At 44.9% G+C, this 19,080-nt stretch overlaps 1 protein-coding gene across 1 annotated transcript; it reads left to right on the top strand.

The window, feature by feature from the left end:
• Positions 1 to 577: 577 nt before the first annotated feature.
• LOC119305418 (cation/H(+) antiporter 15-like) lies at positions 578 to 2,768 on the top strand. Its single transcript, XM_037581935.1, has one exon. The coding sequence runs from the start codon at positions 578 to 580 to the stop codon at positions 2,585 to 2,587; it is 2,010 nt and encodes a 669-aa protein (XP_037437832.1). The 3' UTR covers positions 2,588 to 2,768.
• The last annotated feature ends 16,312 nt before the right edge of the window (positions 2,769 to 19,080 follow it).

Raw genomic sequence — 19,080 nt, 5'->3', positions numbered from 1 at the left:
AGAGTCAATCTCTTCCTCTACTCTCCCTCCCGTCCACACGGCTAAGAATAGCTCTCACCCTGCTCGAGCTCAGCCAAACAAGAAGAGGACCACCATCCATGCATGCATGAAGTCACCACCACTCCATTGCATTTGCATGCGTTGCTAGCCCGGAGCTCATCAAGGCACGATGGACACGGACGCCGCCGTGAACGTGACAGCCGCCGCGGCCAAGGCAGCGGCCGATGCCACGGCGACGGTGAAGCCCGTGGCGGCGGCGTGCTATGACAACAACCTGGTGAACTCGCAGGGCATGTTCTTGGGGGACCAGCCGCTGCGCTTCTCGCTCCCGCTCCTCCTCATCCAGGTCTCCCTCATCCTCCTGCTCTCCGCCGCCGCCCACCACGTGCTCCGCCGCCTCGGCCAGTCCCGCTTCGTCACCCACATGCTCGTCGGCATCCTCCTCGGCCCCTCCGTGCTCGGCCGCAACCATGAGCTCCGCGGCGCCCTCTTCTCCGAGCGCGGCACCTACATCCTCGAGAGCGTCTCGCTCGTCGCGCTAATCCTCTTCTTGTTTTCCATGGGCGTCAAGACGGACATGAGCCTGCTCCGCCGCCCCAGCGGCCGCGCCGTCGCCGTTGGCCTCGCTGGCTCCGTCGTCCCGCTCGCCATCACGCTGCCGGTGTTCCACATGCTACAGCCAACCCTCCCCGCCGACCTTCGCGGCTCGTCGCTCATCACCGAGATCGCCGTCCGCCTCTCGCTCTCCTCCTTTCCCGTCATCGCCGACGCGCTCGCCGAGCTCGACCTCCTCAACTCCGAGCTCGGTCGCATCGCGCTCACCGCGTCCCTCATCACCGACGTCACCTCCTGGTTCCTCCGAGCCTGCTTCGCCGCGGCGTTCCTCGTCACGGAGGCCAAGTCGCCGGCATTCACCACCAAGATCCTGGCCTCCTTCGTCGGCTTCGTCTTCTTCGTCGCCTTCGTGGCACGCCCCGCCGGACGCTACATCGCCTACAAGCGCACCCCGGCGGGTGACCTCCTATCGGAGGGTTCCTTCGTCGTCGTGGTGATCGCGGCGCTCCTGTCGGCGCTGGTGACGGATGTGATTGGGTTCAAGTACATGATCGGGCCGATGATGCTGGGGCTCGCGATCCCCGGTGGCATGCCGATTGGCGCCACCATGACGGAGCGGCTCGACTCCTTCTTCATCGCGCTCTTCCTCCCCGTGTATATGGCGCTCGCCGGCTACCGCACAGACTTCTCAGAGCTGGGCGGGCACGAGGAGAAATGGTGCGCGCTGGAGCTGTTCGTGGCCCTATGCGTCGCCGGCAAGATGGTGGGCTGCATAGCCGCGGGGCTCTTCTTCGCCATGCCGATCGGAGAGGCCACGGCTCTGGCGCTCATGCTCAACATCCGGGGCATCGTGGAGGTGGCCGCCATCAACAACTGGGGAGACACCATGAAGGCCACTGCCGAGCACTACTCGACGCTGACGTTGTCCATGGTGCTCATCACGGCGGCGGCCACGCCGCTCATCAAGCTCCTCTACGACCCGACAGGGAGGTTCGCAAGGGCCAAGCGGCGGACCATGGAGGGCGCTCGGCCCAACGCGGAGCTCCGTGTGATGGCCTGCCTCTACACGGAGGACCACGCCGCGCCGCTCATCGACCTCCTCGAGGCCTCCGGCGCGAACCACGACTTCCCCGTCTCCCTCATCGTGCTCCACCTCACGGAGCTCGTCGGCCGCGCCGCCTCCGTGCTCAAGCCCCACAAGAAGTCGTCCACCGCGTCATCGCCGTCGGACCGCATCGTGAACGCGTTCCGCCACTTCGAGCAGCAGGCGGCGCCGGGGGCGGTGACGGTGAGCCCCTACGTCGCCCAGTCTCCCTACAGCTCCATGCACCATGACGTGTGCTCGCTAGCGCACAGCCGGAAGGCCAACCTCATCCTCCTCCCGTTCCACAAGTCCTCCGACGGGGCGCGCAGCACGGCCAACTCCGCCGTCCGCTCCGCCAACCGCGCCGTGCTCCAGTACGCGCCCTGCTCCGTCGCCATCCTCGTGGACCACGGCCTTGCGTCCGGGTCTGCGTGCGCGACGGCGTCCAACAGGAACCTGCTCCAGAGGGTGGCCCTCTACTTCCTGGGGGGACCCGACGACCGGGAGGCGCTGGCGTACGCGGCGAGGATGCCGGAGAGCGGGGGGACGTCGGTGACGGTGGTGCGGATCAAGCTGCGGAACTGGGTTGGGATGGGCGGGCACGACGAGGTGAGGGACGAGGAGGTGCTCCAGGAGTTCTGGCAAAGGTACAGGGAGGACGAGAGGGTGGTGTACGTGGAGAAGACGGTGGAGGACGGGGAGGGGACGGCGTCGGTGGTGAGGTCCATGAGCGACAAGTTCGACCTGGTCATCGTCGGACGGAGAGGGGAGGACAGGGACGTCGAGGGGTCGGCGCTCACAAGCGGCCTCTCGGAGTGGAGCGAGTGCCCGGAGCTCGGCGTGCTCGGTGACATGCTCGCCACCGCGGAGTTCGCGTCCAAAGTGTCCATCCTCGTCATCCAGCAGCAGGCCGGGATTACCACCGGCGGCGAAGCCGACTATCAATGATAGGGACTGATTCGACTTTGGTTCGTCGTTACATTGTTTCTTTCTCGTTGAGTATATGTATGTATGTTGTAGTGAAAGCAAGGTAATTTTGTTCACTTGTAGCACCATATAGAGCAACTTATTGTTACTTTCCCTGTGCAATTTGTTGTAACAAAATTGGAAGAGGAAGATGATAGAATGATAGATGCATTGTTCTTCATGTCCTGCAAAATTCGCTTTTGGTTCGTTGCTATATTTTGTCACAATAGCTTTTTTTTTTCGCGAATACGCACCAGCTTGGGTATCATTCATTGATATGAAGAAGGTTTTTGTACAAGAGTAAAAGTGAGGGGGAGGGGGTGATGCAGGGCGTACACTCGGATGGCGCCTACGTCAACGCGAGTAGACAGAAACTTGGGTTGCTCAGCCCAAAGAAGGCTCTAGAACAGCTACGACAAAACATTGGCGAGTCCGATGGCCCAAGCTCTGGCCTCTTCCTTGATGAAGTTGGAGAAGCGATGAATGGAAGGTTGCTTCCCATCGAAAACACAGTCGTTGCGGTGATTCCATATAGACCAAGCAACGAGGATGATCATGGAGGAAAGCCCTTTGTGAGACGGCGCAGGGGTGGTCGTATGCAGCGAGTGCCACCACTGCAAGAAGTCGTCTGTCGGCGATGGAGGAGGCGAGGGAATGAGCACCAGGCCAGCAAGTCGCACCACACTTGACGGGAGAAGGAGCAGCCGATGAGCAAGTGGTGCATGGTCTCGTGCTCCTGATCACATAGACGACAGAGTGGTTCATGAGGGAGCCCATGTCTCGCTAAGCGTGCTACGGTCCAGCAGCCAGCCAGGCAAAAAACTTGATCCGAAGGGGAGCCCAGGACTTCCATGTCAACTCCCAGTGTGGGGTGTGGGTCAAGCCCTGGAAGAGCGCGAGGTAGAAGGAGCTAGTCCAATACGAGCCAGACGTGCTCCATCGCCAAATCAACATATCCGGCTCCGAAGAGAGTGATGTCTACTACGCAACCTTCTTCTTGTAGTCGTCGTTGGGTTCCAAGTGCAGAGATTCGTAGGACAGTAGCAAATTTCCCTCAAGTGGATGACCTAAGGTTTATCAATCCGTGGGAGGCGTAGGATAAAGATGGTCTCTCCCAAACAACCATGCAACCAAATAACAAAGAGTCTCTTGTGTCCCCAACACACCAAATACAATGGTAAATTGTATAGGTGCACTAGTTCGGCGAAGAGATGGTGATACAAGTGCAATATGGATGATAGATATAGGTTTTTGTAATCTGAAATTATAAAAACAGCAAGGTAGCAAGTGGTAAAAGTGAGCGGAAACGGTATTGCAATGATTCGGAACAAGGCCTAGGGGTCATACTTTCACTAGTGCAAATTCTCTCAACAATAATAACATAATTGGATCATATAACAATCCCTCAACGTGCAACAAAGAGTCACTCCAAAGTCACTAATAGCGGAGAACAAACGAAGAGATTATTATAGAGTACGAAACCACCTCAAAGTTATTCTTTCCGGTCAATCAATTGGGCTATTCCTATAAGTGTCACAAACAGCCCTAGAATTCGTAGAAAATAACACCTTAAGACACAGATCAACCAAAACCCTAATGTCACCCAGATACTCCAATGTCACCTCAAGTATCCACGGGTTTGGTTATACGATATGCATCACACAATCTCAGATTCATCTATTCAACCAACACAAAGAACCTCAAAGAGTGCCCCAAAGTTTCTACCGGAGAGGCAAGACGAAAATGTGTGCCAACCCCTATGCATAGATTCCCAAGGTCACGGAACCCGCAAGTTGATCACCAAAACATACATCAAGTGGATCAATAGAATACCCCATTGTCACCACATGTATCCCACGCAAGACATACATCAAGTGTTCTCAAATCCTTAAAGACTCAATCCGATAAGATAACTTCAAAGGGAAAACTCAATCCATTACAAGAAGGTAGAGGGGGAGAAACATCATAAGATCCAACTATAATAGCAAAGCTCACGGTACATCAAGATCGTGCCACATCAAGAACACGAGAGAGAGAGAGAGAGAGAGAGAGAGAGAGAGAGAGAGATCAAACACATAGCTACTAGTACATACCCTCAGCCCCGAGGGTGAGCTACTCCCTCCTCGTCATGGAGAGCGTCGGGATAATGAAGAAGGCCACTGGTGATGGACCCCCCTCCGGCAGGGTGCCGGAACAGGGTCTCAATTGGTTTTTCGTGGCTATAGAGGCTTGCGGCGGCAGAACTCCCGATCTAGGTTTCTTTTCGGGGGTTTCTGTATTTATAGGAATTTTTGGCGTCGGTCTCACGTCAGGGGGGGTCTCCGAGTCATCCACGAGATAGGGGGCGCGCCGAGGGGCTAGGGCGCGGCCTCCACCCTCGTGGATGGCTCGGGACTCTTCTGGCCCAACTCTTTCACTTCGGGGGCTTCTTTTGGTCCATAAAAAATCCACAAAAATTGGCAGGTCAATTGGACTCCGTTTGGCATTTCTTTTATGTATAACTCAAAAACAAGGAAAAGATAGAAACTGGCACTGGGCTCTAGGTTAATAGGTTAGTCCCAAAAATCATATAAAATAGCATATAAATGCATATAAAACATCTAATATGGATAATATAATAGCATCGAACAATCAAAAATTATAGATACGTTGGAGACGTATCAAGCATCCCCAAGCTTAATTCCTGCTTGTCCTCGAGTAGGTAAATGATAAAAACAAATTTTTTGATGTGGAATGTTACCTAACATATTTATCAATGTAATCTTCTCTATTGTGGCAAGAATATTCAGACCCATAAGATTCAAAACAAAAGTTTAATATTGACATGAAACAATAATACTTCAAGCATACTAACAAGGCAATTATGTCTTCTCAAAATAACATGGCCAAAGAAAGTTATCCCTACAAAATCATATAGCCTGGCTATGCTCTATCATCATCACACAAAATATTTAAATCATGCACAACCCCGGTTTCAGCCAAGCAATTATTTCATACTTTAGTATTCTCAAACTTTTTCAACTTTCACGCAATACATGAGCGTGAGCCATGGACATAGCACTATAGATGGAATAGAATGGTGGTTTTGGAGAAGACAAAAAAAGGAGATAGCCTGACATCAACTAGGCATATCAACGGGCTATGGAGATGTTCATCAATAGATATCAATGTGAGTGAGTAGGGATTGCCAAGCAACGGATGCACTAGAGCTATAAGTGTATGAAAGCTCAAAAAGAAACTAAGTGGGCGTGCATCCAACTCGCTTGCTCACGAAGACCTAGGGCAATTTGAGGAAGCCCATCATTGGAATATACAAGCCAAGTTCTATAATGAAGATTCCCACTAGTATATATGAAAGTGACAAAATAGGAGACTCTCTATCATGAAGATCATGGTGCTATTTTGAAGCACAAGTGTGGTAAAAGGATAGTAACATTGTCCCTTCTCTCTTCTACTCTCATTTTTTTATTTTTTTTATTTGGGCCTTCTCTTTTTTTGGCCTCTTTTTTCGTCCGGAGTCTCATCCCGACTTGTGGAGGAATCATAGTCTCCATCATCCTTTCCTCACTGGGACAATGCTCTAATAATGAAGATTATCACACTTTTATTTACTTTTTTTGACGGGATCACACTTTTATTTACTTTACAACTCAAGAATTACAACTCGATACTTAGAACAAAATATGACTCTATATGAATGCCTCCGGCGGTGTACCGGGATGTGCAATGAATCAAGAGTGACATGTATGAAAGAATTATGAACGGTGGCTTTGCCACAAATACGATGTCAACTACATGAGCATGCAAAGCAATATGACAATGGTGGAGCGTGTCATAATAAACAGAACGGTGGAAAGTTGCATGGCAATATATCTCGGAATGGCTACGGAAATGCCATAATAGGTAGGTATGGTGGTTGTTTTGAGGAAGGTATATGGTGGGTGTATGGTACCGGTGAAAGTTGCGCAGTACAAGAGAGGCTAGCAATGGTGGAAGGGTGAGAGTGTGTATAATCCATGGACTCAACATTAGTCAGAAAGAACTCACATACTTATTGCAAAAATCTGTTAGTTATCGAAACGAAGTACTACGCGCATGCTCCTAAGGGGATAGATTGGTAGGAACAGACCATCGCTCGTCCCCGACCACCACTCATAAGGAAGACAATCAATAAATAAATCATACTCCGACTTCATCACATAACAGTTTACCATACGTGCATGCTACGGGAATCACAAACTTTAACACAAGTATCTCTCAAATTCACAACTACTCCACTAGCATGACTCTAATATCACCATCTTCATATCTCAAAACAATCATAAAGAATCAAACTTCTAATAGTATTCAATGGACTTTATATGAAAGTTTTTATTATATCTCTTTTGGATGCCTGTCATATTAGGACTAAATTCATAACCTAAGCAAATTACCATGGACTCTAAAATTAATATAAGTGAAGCATGAGAGTTCATCCATTTCTTCAAAATAAAACCACCGCCGTGCTCTAAAAAGATAATAGTGATGCACTAGAGCAAATGACAAACTACTCTGAAAGATATAAGTGAAGATCAATGAGTAGTCGAATAATTATGCAACTATGTGAAGACCCTCTAACATTTAAGAATTTCAGATCTTGGTATTTTATTCAAACAGCAAGCAAAACGAAATAAGATGACATGACGCTCCAAGCAAAACACATATCATGTGGTGAATAAAAATATAGCTCCAAGTAAAGTTACGGATGAACGAAGACGAAAGAGGGGATGCTATCCGGGGCATCCCCAAACTTAGGCTCTTGGTTGTCTTTGAATATTACCTTAGGGTGTCTTGGGCATCCCCTAGCTTAGGCTCTTGCCACTCCTTATTCCATAGTACATCGAATCTTTACCCAAAACTTGAAAACTTCACAACACAAAACTCAACAGAAAACTCATAAGCTCCATTAGTATAAGAAAATAAATCACCACTTTTGGTACTGTTGTGAACTCATTCTAAATTCATATAGGTGTTATATCTACTGTATTCCAACTTCTATATGGTTCGTACCCTCCGATACTACTCATAGATTCATCAAAATAAGCAGACAACACAATGAAAACAGAATCTGTTAAAAACAGAACAGTCTGTAGTAATCTGTAACTCTCGAATACTTATGTAACTCCAAAACTTCAGAGCAATTAGGAAAGCCTGAGAAATTTTTGTACCAATTCAGAGCAAAAAGAATCAGATCAAAATCACGTTTCTGTGAATTATTAAAACTAATTTACTGGGCGCAAAAGTTTCTGATTTTCAGCAGGATCAACACAACTATCACCGTAAACTATCCCAAAGGTCTTACTTGGCATTTTATTGAAACAACAGCTATAAAACATGATTACTACAGTATCTTAATCGTGTGAACACACAAAAATAGTAAGGGTAAATATTGGGTTGTCTCCCAACAAGCGATTTTATTTAATGCCTTTCTAGCTAGGCATGATGATGTCAATGATGCTCACATAAAAGATAAGAATTGAAACATAATGGGAGCATCATGAAGAATATGACTAGCACATTTATGTCTAACCCACTTCCTATGCCTAGGGATTTTGTGAGCAAACAACTTATGTGAACAAGAATCAACTAGCATAGGAAGGCAAAACAAGCATAGTTTCAAGATTTTAAACACATAGAGAGGAAACTTGATATTATTGCAATTCCTACAAGCATATATTCCTCCTTCATAATAATTTTCAGTAGAATCATGAATGAATTCAACAATATAACCATCACATAAAGCATTATTTTCATGATGCACACGCATAGATAATTTACTACTCTCCACATAAGAAAAATTCTTCTCATGAATAGTAGTGGGAGCAAATTCAACAAAATAACTATCATGTGAGGCATAATCCAATTGAAAATTAAAATCAAGATAACAAGTTTCATGGTTATCATTATTCTTTATATCATACATGTCATCACAATAATCATCATAGATAGCAACTTTGTTCTCATAATCAATTGGAACCTCTTCCGAAATAGTGAATTCATCACTAAATAAAGTCATGACCTCTCCAAATTCACTTTCATCAATATAACCATAAGATTCAACATCCTCCAAAATAGTTGGATCAAACTACCTAAAGTTGACACTCTTCCAAACCCACTTTCATCAATATAATCATCATAAATAGGGGACATGCTATCATCATAGTATATTTTCTAATCAAAACTTGGGGTACTAAAAATATCATCTTCGTCAAACATAGCATCCCCAAGCTGTGGCTTTTCATATCATTAGCATCATGGTTATTCAAAAAATTCATACTAACAACATTGCAATCATGCTCATCATTCAAAGATTTAGTGCCAAACATTTTAATGCATTCTTCCTCTAGCACTTGAGCACAATTTTCCTTTCCATCATTTTCACGAAAGACATTAAAAAGATGAAGCATATGAGGCACCCTCAAATCCAATTTTTTTGTAGTTTTCTTTTATAGGCTAAACTGTGATAAAACAAGAAACTAAAAGATTCAATTGCAAGATCCAAAGATATACCTTCAAGCACTAACCTCCCCGGCAATGGCGCCAGAAAAAAGCTTGACGTCTACTACGCAACCTTATTCTTGTAGACGTTGTTGGCCTCCAAGTGCAGAGGTTTATAGGACAGTAGCAAATTTCCCTCAAGTGGATGACCTAAGGTTTATCAATCCGTGGTAGGCGTAGGATGAAGATGGTCTCTCTCAAAAAACCCTGCAAAACAAAGAGTCTCTTGTGTCCCAGAAGGCATCAGAAGGCATCCCCTCTTTCGTCTTCGTCTATCGGTAAATTTACTTGAGGCTATATTTTTTATTCACCGCATGATATGTGTTTTGCTTGGAGCGTCTTGTATGATATGAGTCTTTGCTTTTTAGTTTACCACAATCATCCTTGATGTACACACCTTTTTAGAGGGACATGCATGCAGCATGATTTATTAGAATACTCTATGTGCTTCACTTATATCTTTTGAGCTAGGCAATTTTGCTCTAGTGCTTCACTTATATCTTTTTAGAGCACGGCCGTGGCTTTATTTTATAGAAATTGTTGAACTCTCTTGCTTCACTTATATTATTTTAAGAGTCTATCTAAACAACATGGTAATCTGCTTTGGTTATGAATTTAGTCCTAATATGATGGGCATCCAAGAGAGATACAATAAAAACTTTCATATAAAGTGCATTGAATAGTATGAGAAGTTTGATTCCTTATGATTGTTTTGAGATATAAAGATGGTGATATTAGAGTCATGCTAGTGAGTAATTGTGGATTGGTAGAAATACTTGTGTTAAAGTTTGTGATTCCCATAGCATGCGCGTATGGTGAACCGTTATGTGATGAAGTCGGAGCATGATTTATTTATTGATTGTCATCCTTTGTGTGGAGGTCGGGATCGTGCGATGGTTAACTGCTCCCAACCCTTCCCCTATGAGCATGCATGAAGTACTTTGATTCGATAGCTAATATACTTTTGCAATAAGTATGTGAGTTCTTTATGACTAATGTTGAGTCCATGGATTATACACACTCTCACCCTTCCATCATTGCTAGCCTTTCTAGTACCGCGCAACTTTTGCCGGTGCATTACACCCACTATATACCTTCCTCAAAATAGGCACCATACCTACCTGTTATGGCATTTCCATAGCCATTCCGAGATATATTTCCATGCAACTTCCACCGTTAAATTTTATTATGACAGGCTCCATCATTGTCATATTGATTTGCATGATTGTAAGAAAGATAGCATGATGTTTACATGGCTTGTCCATTTTTTGATGTCATTTGCTACACTAAATCGTTGCACATCCCGGTACACCACCAGAGGCATTCATATAGAGTCATATTTTGTTCTAAGTTTCGACTTGTAATTATTGAGTTGTAATTAATTAAAAGTGTGATGATCATCATTATTAGAGCATTGTCCCATGTGAGGAAAGGATGATGGAATCTATGATTCCCTCACAAGTTGGGATGAGTCTCCGGACTTTATGAAAAATAAAAGAGGCCAAAGAAGCCTAAATAAAAAAAGATGCCAAAGAATCCCACAAAAAAATGAGAGAGTCTCCTATGTTGTCACTTTCATATACTAGTGGGAATTTTTCATTATAGAACTTGGCTTGTATATTCCAATGATGGTCTTCCTCAAATTTCCCTAGGTCTTTGTGAGAAAGGAAGTTGGATGCAGACCCACTTAATTTTCTTTTGATCTTTCATAAACTATAGCTCTAGTGCATCCATTGCATGGCAATCCCTACTCACTCACATTGATATCTATTTATGGGCATCTCCATAGCCTGTTGATATGCCTAGTTGATGTGAGAATATCTCCTTCTTTTTGTCTTCTCCAGAACCACCATATTCTATTCCATGTATAGTGTTATATCCATGGCTCACGCTCATGTATTGTGTGAAAGTTGAAAAAGTTTGAGAATACTAAAGTATGAAACAATTGCTTTGGCTAAAACTGGGGTTGTGCATAATTCAATACTTTGTGTGATGAAGATGGAGCATAGCCATACTATATGATTTTGTAGAGATAACTTTCTTTGGCCATGTTATTTTGAGAAGACATGATTGCTTTATTAGAATGCTTGAAGTATTACTATTTTTATGTCAATATTAAACTTTTGATTTGAATCTTATGGATCTGAACATTCATGCCACAATGAAGAAAATTACATGGATAAAGGTAGAATTCCATATCATAAATTCTGTTTTTTGTCATTTACCTACTCGAGGACGAGCAAGAATTAAGCTTGGGGATGCTTGATACGTCTCCAATGTATCTATGATTTTTGACTGTTCCATGCTATTATATTATCTGTTTTGGATGTTTTATATGCATTATTATGCTATTTTATATTATTTTTGGGACTAACTTATTAACCTAGAGCCCAGTGCTAGTTTCTGTTTTTTCCTTGTTTTTGAGTTTCACGGAAAAGGAATACCAGATGGAGTCCAAACAGAATAAAGCTTCACAATGATTTCTCTTGGACCGGAACACCCAGAGGACTTGGAGTCCAAGCCAGAAGAGCCATGAGGCGGCGACAATGGTGGAGGGCGCGCCCTAGGGGGGCGACCCCTGCCTTGTGGCCCCCTCGGGGATCCCCTCACCAACCTCTTCGTCTTATATATTCACATATATTCTAGAACCCTTAGAAGCATCCATGAAAATACTTTTCCACCGCCACAGGTCTCTGACCTAGTTATATCCCATCTGGAGGCCTTTTCCGGTACTTTGCTGGAGGGGGCTTCGATCACGGAGGGCTTCTACATCAACCCTATTGCCCTACCGATGAAGCATGAGTAGTTTACCACAGACCTACGGGTCCATAGCTAGTAGCTAGATGGCTTCTTCTCTCTATTTGATTCTCAATACCATGTTCTCCTCAATGTTATTGGAGATCTATCTGATGTAATACTCTTTTGCGGTGTGTTTCACTACAAAAAAAATGCACTTCTGTGATGATACATGTTTGTCACAGTAGGTCGCATTTTTTGTCATGCATGTACATCCATGACGATTTTATGATAGAATCAAGATAGTCATACCTGTGCTGTCGTAGAAGTGTTCCATGACATTACCAAAATTATCATCACGGAAGTGTCCACTTCCATGACGATAAATCACGCGTCACAGAAGTGCTTTCGTCAAAGGGTGACCGACACGTGGCATCCACCGTAACGGAATGCCGTTAAGCTATCGGGGCGGATTTTGGATCCGATAACCCGTTAACAGCCCGAACCAATGGGAAATTTCCACGTGTAAAATTCTGATTGGTAGAAGGGAACACCTGTCAGCTCGTTAGTGGGCCAGATGTTGCCCGTCCATTGGAGGAGACATGCCTATGATACGTCGACACGTGGTTGGGCCCAACAGAGGCCCATATAGGTTAAAAAGGCCGGCCTAGTCAAAGGCCCGTAGTACTTAATCAGGTACTAGTGGGCCAGCCCAATAATGACCTGCTTAATAAAGGCCCATTTACGGCCCGAAGCTAGATCTGGCCCGTTAGTTGTTCGCCCAATATTTGGGCCCATTTGCGGACCGAAGCCAGATCTGGCCCATTAATTGTTCGCCAAATATTTGGACCCAACTATAGCCCAATGACTCTCGACCTGTTAGAGGCCTGATGTAGACATGGGCCCATTTCAGCCCGGTGTGACTTTCGGCCTGGGAATGGCCCGTGCTGCCCATGGGCCATATATGGTCCGATGGGACATCGGGCCCACTAATGGCCTGTCCTAAAGGTGGCAACAGTTAAGCCCAACATGACTTTGGGCCTGTTAAAGTCCTGTCGCGTAATTCGGCCCGTTGATGCCTGTACTAAGCTTTCGGCCTCTTAAAGGCCCATGATATCAGTGGGCCAACTAAGGCCCGAGATATGTTTCAGCCTGGTAACGGCCCGTGAGCTAACTGGGCCCAAAATGGCCCGGTCTACATTTTGGCCTGCTGAAGGCCCGTCGACGACTAGTGAAAATTGAGGCCCAACATGCATTTTGGCCTGCTAAAGGCCCGTGGTTTCATCTCGGCCGTACCAGGCCAGTACAATATTCAGCCTGTTAATGGCCCAACGCCTACCTAGTCCAAACTAAGCGCTAGGTCGACAAAAGGCCCAACTAAAATATAGGCCGGTGTAAGTTTGGGCCTGGTCGACTACATCTGAATTTTTTTTAGATAGCGAATGATGGAAGTAACTAGTAGGAATTAAGAACAAACCTACTCTATACAATAAGGAAATTACGGCATAGTAACTAAGAATAAACCTACACTATACAATAAAGGATTTAAGGTATATTACATCCACTGGGCATCGAAGTTCGCCACCAGTGATCATAAAGCGCAACGAAGAAGCAGATTACAAAAACTGGGCACCATTGTAGCGTAACAAAATAATACTGAACCGAGACCACTTCCAAGACAGTTCAAGAAAGGTTAGCCTTGCGGGGGAACTGTTGCGCAAGCTGCTGAGCAAGGCTGTGAGACCGGCCTAGCATGTCGGTCATAGCTTCCAGGTGTAGTTGTTTAGCGATGGGGTTATCATTGGTGTTCTCTGCAATCTTTCTTAGATATAGGACTTCAAGTTGAAATTGAGTTGCAAAATGCCTTTCTGCTAGAACTTGGGACTGAAGAAGTCGAATTGATTCAGACAATGAATTATGTGAGCTTGTCTGACTGTTAGTCTCAAGTAACTTGAACACTTCATCAAGATAAGACTTTGGGGTTGTCTCTCTATCTTCAAGATGTTTTGCCTTCTTTGCTGCCATATATGTTGGGTTTGTCTCACAACCTTCAGCAGACTTGTGCATGCCATCAGGCATATCACCCTGAAACAAAGCAGAGAGATGACAGGTTTTGCACGTGTATAAACAAAGATGATAACTGTGCTGTCAATTGCATCCAATTTCAAATTAGAAAATTTAGAGTAAGTTCAAAATATCAATAGCATAATTTGGCATTGTTCATAATGCGGGGAGCTTCACCACACTACTGGATTACCATGTCAACATAACAAGCATAGATGAAGGGCAAAGAAAATCATTGTATCTATTTTGGATAATGTGCATGGCATGTTGTTCATATCATCAGCCACATCAGTAAGATAAAACAGGAGATGACAAGGTGCAAAGGTGGGCTGCTTCACCACACACTGGATTATAGATCCACAAAAACAAGCATACATATAGGGAGTATTAAGTAATGTGCACGGTATGAATAAGGAATTTGGTTTTACAAGTAAAACTTAGAACTTACGGTTCTTGCGAACATGCATTTTGGTAGAAACCGCGAACTAAACAGCAGTAAACGATAGGGAGTATGAGCAAATTAAACAGCAGTTGAGGATAAAGGCTTTAGAAGGACTGACTTACATTAACAGTTAACACCGGCTTTATAATGCCCTTCTCCATGTCAAGGGAAGGATAACTCAAGAATTTCAGCACATAATCTTCTTCATAAGCATTGCCCGTACTCTACATTTTGTAGAGAGTAATTATAGATATGATAATACTGGAAGGGATAGAGGATAATGAAGATAAGATGCAGATTGATGCTACATAATCAATTACCAATCCCTGGAAGTACAAGCGTTACATGACAAAATGTACTGACAAGAGCAATGGGCTACACTTCTGCACTGGCATTGTCTGTGTATTCTACTTGTTGGTAAGATTAAATATAGATCTGATCTTTTTTAGTAAATGGTGGGCGAGGGAGATAAGATGCAGAATGCTACAAAATGAACCAACCCTCTTCCCATAATTCAAGAGTGTTTTGAACACTGGTGTACTGTACAAAACATTCTTATATTATGGGACGGAGGGAGTAGCTGTTACTGTAAGTACAGTGATAGACCATGTTCGATCCTTACAAGAGGACTGCAGAGCTAAACCTCTTCAAAAGCATTGGGTTGATTCTAAATTTATGTAAGAGTCCATAGGGATCTTCTAATGTCCACCAAATGGACGGTTACGAGGCTAACATGTGCAGTGATGCTACATAATCAAACAACTATGAAAGTAAGTATGGTCATACAGGGCAAGAGGTACTCACAAGAGCAATGCAGTGTGCAGTATAGTTGCGAGATTCTGTGGTCCCTTGAGAACGAATGTTCTTCTACTAACAGTTTTCAAGATTATTCCAGTCACCGTCGGATAAATGTAGCACCGGAGACTTTACAGAAATTTCGTTCAAAGGCTTGCCATCGAAGTGCGCTTGCCTCAGGTAGGAACGATACTTCATCAACGAGTGCTTGAAAAGCGCAACCAACCCTTGCTCGTCATCACAATCCAGTTTGCTCCTCGGCTATTTAAAAGAATGAAATCTTGTGTCTTCTGTCAGCAGAAACATATGCAGTAATGACCATGAATAACATTAGTACATTACTTACGCGTAAGTTGCGGAGGAAGACTGGAAATTGTTCTGTGTCTGCGGTATAATCTTTCCATGAAGGAAATATGCGCACAAAGTTCCTGACAACAACATAAGATTCGTCTTGTAAACTGGGAAGAAATGGAACAGGGGTCCTATTTGCTATAATTGGGGCTCTCTCTGGTTCGAAAAGGGATTTAGCAACTGGATTTGGTGTACTCTTTGCTGGAATGTGGGTTTTGCATCGTACAACTGTTGCTATGTCAACTGGCATAATCATACATTTTGCTGCAGTTGGGGTCTGCTGAGTTGGGGCATCAAAAATGACCAGTGTAGTAGGGCTAGAGTCGCTAGAGTTGGGATGTTTTGTGGGTCAGGTGATATTGCAACTACACCTAATGGGCTATTTGACTTATCAGGTGCCACTACGTTTTCCAAATACTTTGCTTGTCCTCCTCCATGATCAGCAATCACCCTCTTCCTTTTGAACGTCTGATACACAAGAATAGCATTTGAATGGATAAATATGGTATGATGACAGATGGAATATGTACTGAAAATGGATAGGCAGGGCGTATTCACATACATGATGTGTAAACTAAGCTAATGGCAGTTCAACAAAGTAGCAGCAATGCAAAGCATCAGTTGCAAGATATGTGCGAGCAATGTAACCTTGGAAAGTTAGAGCAAGTACCTTGATGGGTGAATAAGATAGGGTATCTTCCTCTGACTCCTCCACTAGGGAGCTACATTGACTTAGGTCTCCCTCTAGCTCAGAATCACTGTTAGGATCATATTCTGAGCATGAATCTGTAGGTGGAGAGCGTTTGCATTGCATTGCATCCAGACTTGATTTCAGTCCCTTAATGCCAAGTTTGATAGCCATGGCATTGTTCTGCTTTATTCTTTTCATGCACGCAAGCTCATAATCATTATGATGCTGTTCAGAATCTGAGATTCATGAAAACATAAAAAGTAGTCAGATTATCTCCCTATAAACCCCTGCATACGGATTCAACTCGAAGAGTGTCTCCCTATAAACCCCTGCATATGCAAAGTTCACCCCCCCAACCGTGCTGACCAGACCACACACAGAAATACAAACCCCTTATGTCTCTATAACAGGCAGGCACACATTTCAAAACTGAAGTAGGAGCATTAGAATCATATGAAATTCATATTTGAACAAATAAACTAAGCAATTATGAGTGGCATAATGTTTATCTTCAAGGGTGGAGTGTTGGTAGTGCGACACAAAGCAAGTAGGCAGATTGTATTCCATGTAAAAGATCGAAACCTATGGAAAAGCTGGAAATGGCACCTTCTTTCTATACAATGCAGTGTTCGTTGCCCACACATGATGGAAGAGATCACATAGAGAAATACTATTCACGCATGTCTACGATTCCAGTATTTACAAAAAGGGTGGTCCACCCTAAAAGAATATTGACAACAAATATGACAAGGCAAGCATAGATGTAGTGAATCAATCATTTACTTGTGAGCTTACTAGGACAAGTATGCAGAATTGTAACTGCAGTAGGAGACCGCCAAAATCTGAATGAAGAAGTTTGTATAGCACTTATTGTTTCCAACTAATCGACGTGAATAATTGAATATTATATCAAATGAGTAAGAAAGACAAGTAAAATTGTCAACAAACCTGGCTTGCAGTAGTAATCTGGGTCAATGTCACTACGACCAACAATCCAAAATGACTAGTGTCTGCTCCGAGGGCCGGAATTTTGAAAACCCTGTGAACTTTAGAGGTACTAAAGATTACTGAAATACATCTGAACCATTAAGTGTAGGTAGAACTGAGCACACAACAAACCCTAATGACAGTCCTGCCTAATGAGTAATGAATCAATTCGAAAATAGGTGATGAGGAGTGGTTGTTGAGTGTTGAGGACATATCTCAGGATAAATCGGGTTGGCTTGGTGGGTGTTGCACGCCTGAGCCCTGAACGAACTGGGAAGGTAGGCATGGCAGCGCGCCCGGGCGGCGATGACGCTGTTGGGCGAGCGGCTCCTGGCCTCCTGTTAGTCCGGCGTCTCCTCCTAGAGTCATGCCGTCTGGCGACGGCAAGTCGCCGGCGAGGCAGGCGGCTGGGGGCGAGTAGAGATCGGAAGCGCTCAGCAGAACAAAGGGGAATCGGGGCCTGGGACGACCCAAAATCCCAGGGTAGGCCCGCCCACCGTAGGCACCCTGTAGAGATACACACCCGAGTGGCGAACATGCATTTTCAAACTAATTTAGGAACATTTAGCTGACCAAATAAACAACTCTATTTTAATAATATCAGATTCATATTTGAACAACTAAGCTTGTTTAGCTTGATGGGTGGAGCAGTGTTATTATGACACGAAGCACGTATTCTGATCGTATAGTGATCATAAAAGGGGGAAACTCTAAGCATATTTTTTTAGCAAAAGAGGGTTTCCCCTCTGATTTCTATTAAAGAAACCACCATGGAACCAACATGATCAATTAAACCCTAAGCATGATCAATTAAACCGTATTATGGTTGTGTCATGGCAGATTTGAAGCTACAAACCGGAGAAATGATATTAGCATCCATTGTTTGCTTCAAACTGAGAACTAAATTCCAAGAGCTGAAAAGAAAGTAGAGTAACCAAGTTAGGATCTATTTTCTGGTTGAGATCAAAAAGTTGAGGAGATATGAAGTACCACCTCTCTTGCGACGCTGTGTAGGCATCGGGGGTGCGATGGCTGTCGGTGGTGTTGAAGCAGATCTGTGATGGTAGACGGGTCCATCGGAGGATAAGTCCCATTGCGGTGGAAGAGAAGGTCGTGTGAGCGGCCCCGACAAAGAGGACGACGACGCCGATGAAGCGAGAGGACGCGATGCAAGGCTATTGGTCCGTCACCATGGATGAGAAACGTCCATCTCTAGCAGTGGACGACGTGGTCTTGGTAGGCACTCCGGCATGGTGGAGGACGGTGGCGATAGATGTGGTGGAGGACGGCGCCGATGGATGGGGTGGCGGACGGAGGCTGATTAGGGGATGGGGTGTTCTAGCGCGGACGGTGTATGAATGGGAAAATGGAGGGAGAGGTACGGGGAACCATGTTTTTGGGACACGCCTGTCTGAAATATGGGAAAGTTACGAACTTAGCCCCCATTTAAAATTTGGACGTCTCGTCGGTTGGGGATAGGACGGTAATCTCGCATCTCGCCAATATTTGCCCGGAGCAATTTCGAGCGAGGAGAGGGTGGTTGGCGCCCATGGTTGGCGCCCACGGTGTATGAGCAGGGATTACAGGTAGGGCGGTTGTGTCACATCTGAGTGAAGTTACAAACCTGCCCCTATTGAAAATATTTGCCTACATCGATTTTGGCCGAGTCGAGTTTGTTTTGCCGCCCACCGTGTCTGAATGGGAAATGGAGCGAGAAACAGAGGTCTTTCGGACAAGCTTGAATCTAATGTGTTTTGCTGCCCATGTTTGACGCCCACCGTGTCGGAATGGGCTCAGAGGCGGTCGTGTCACATCTAATTGAAGTTACTAACCTACCCCTATTTAGAGCAGTGGAAATCGGGCCGATGGATT

The sequence above is a fragment of the Triticum dicoccoides genome, chromosome 5B (assembly GCF_002162155.2).
Source record: "Triticum dicoccoides isolate Atlit2015 ecotype Zavitan chromosome 5B, WEW_v2.0, whole genome shotgun sequence".
NCBI classification, from domain to species: Eukaryota; Viridiplantae; Streptophyta; class Magnoliopsida; order Poales; family Poaceae; genus Triticum; species Triticum dicoccoides.
The sequence above is the reverse complement of the archived record's forward strand: the minus strand, read 5'-3'. Positions and strand labels throughout refer to the sequence as shown.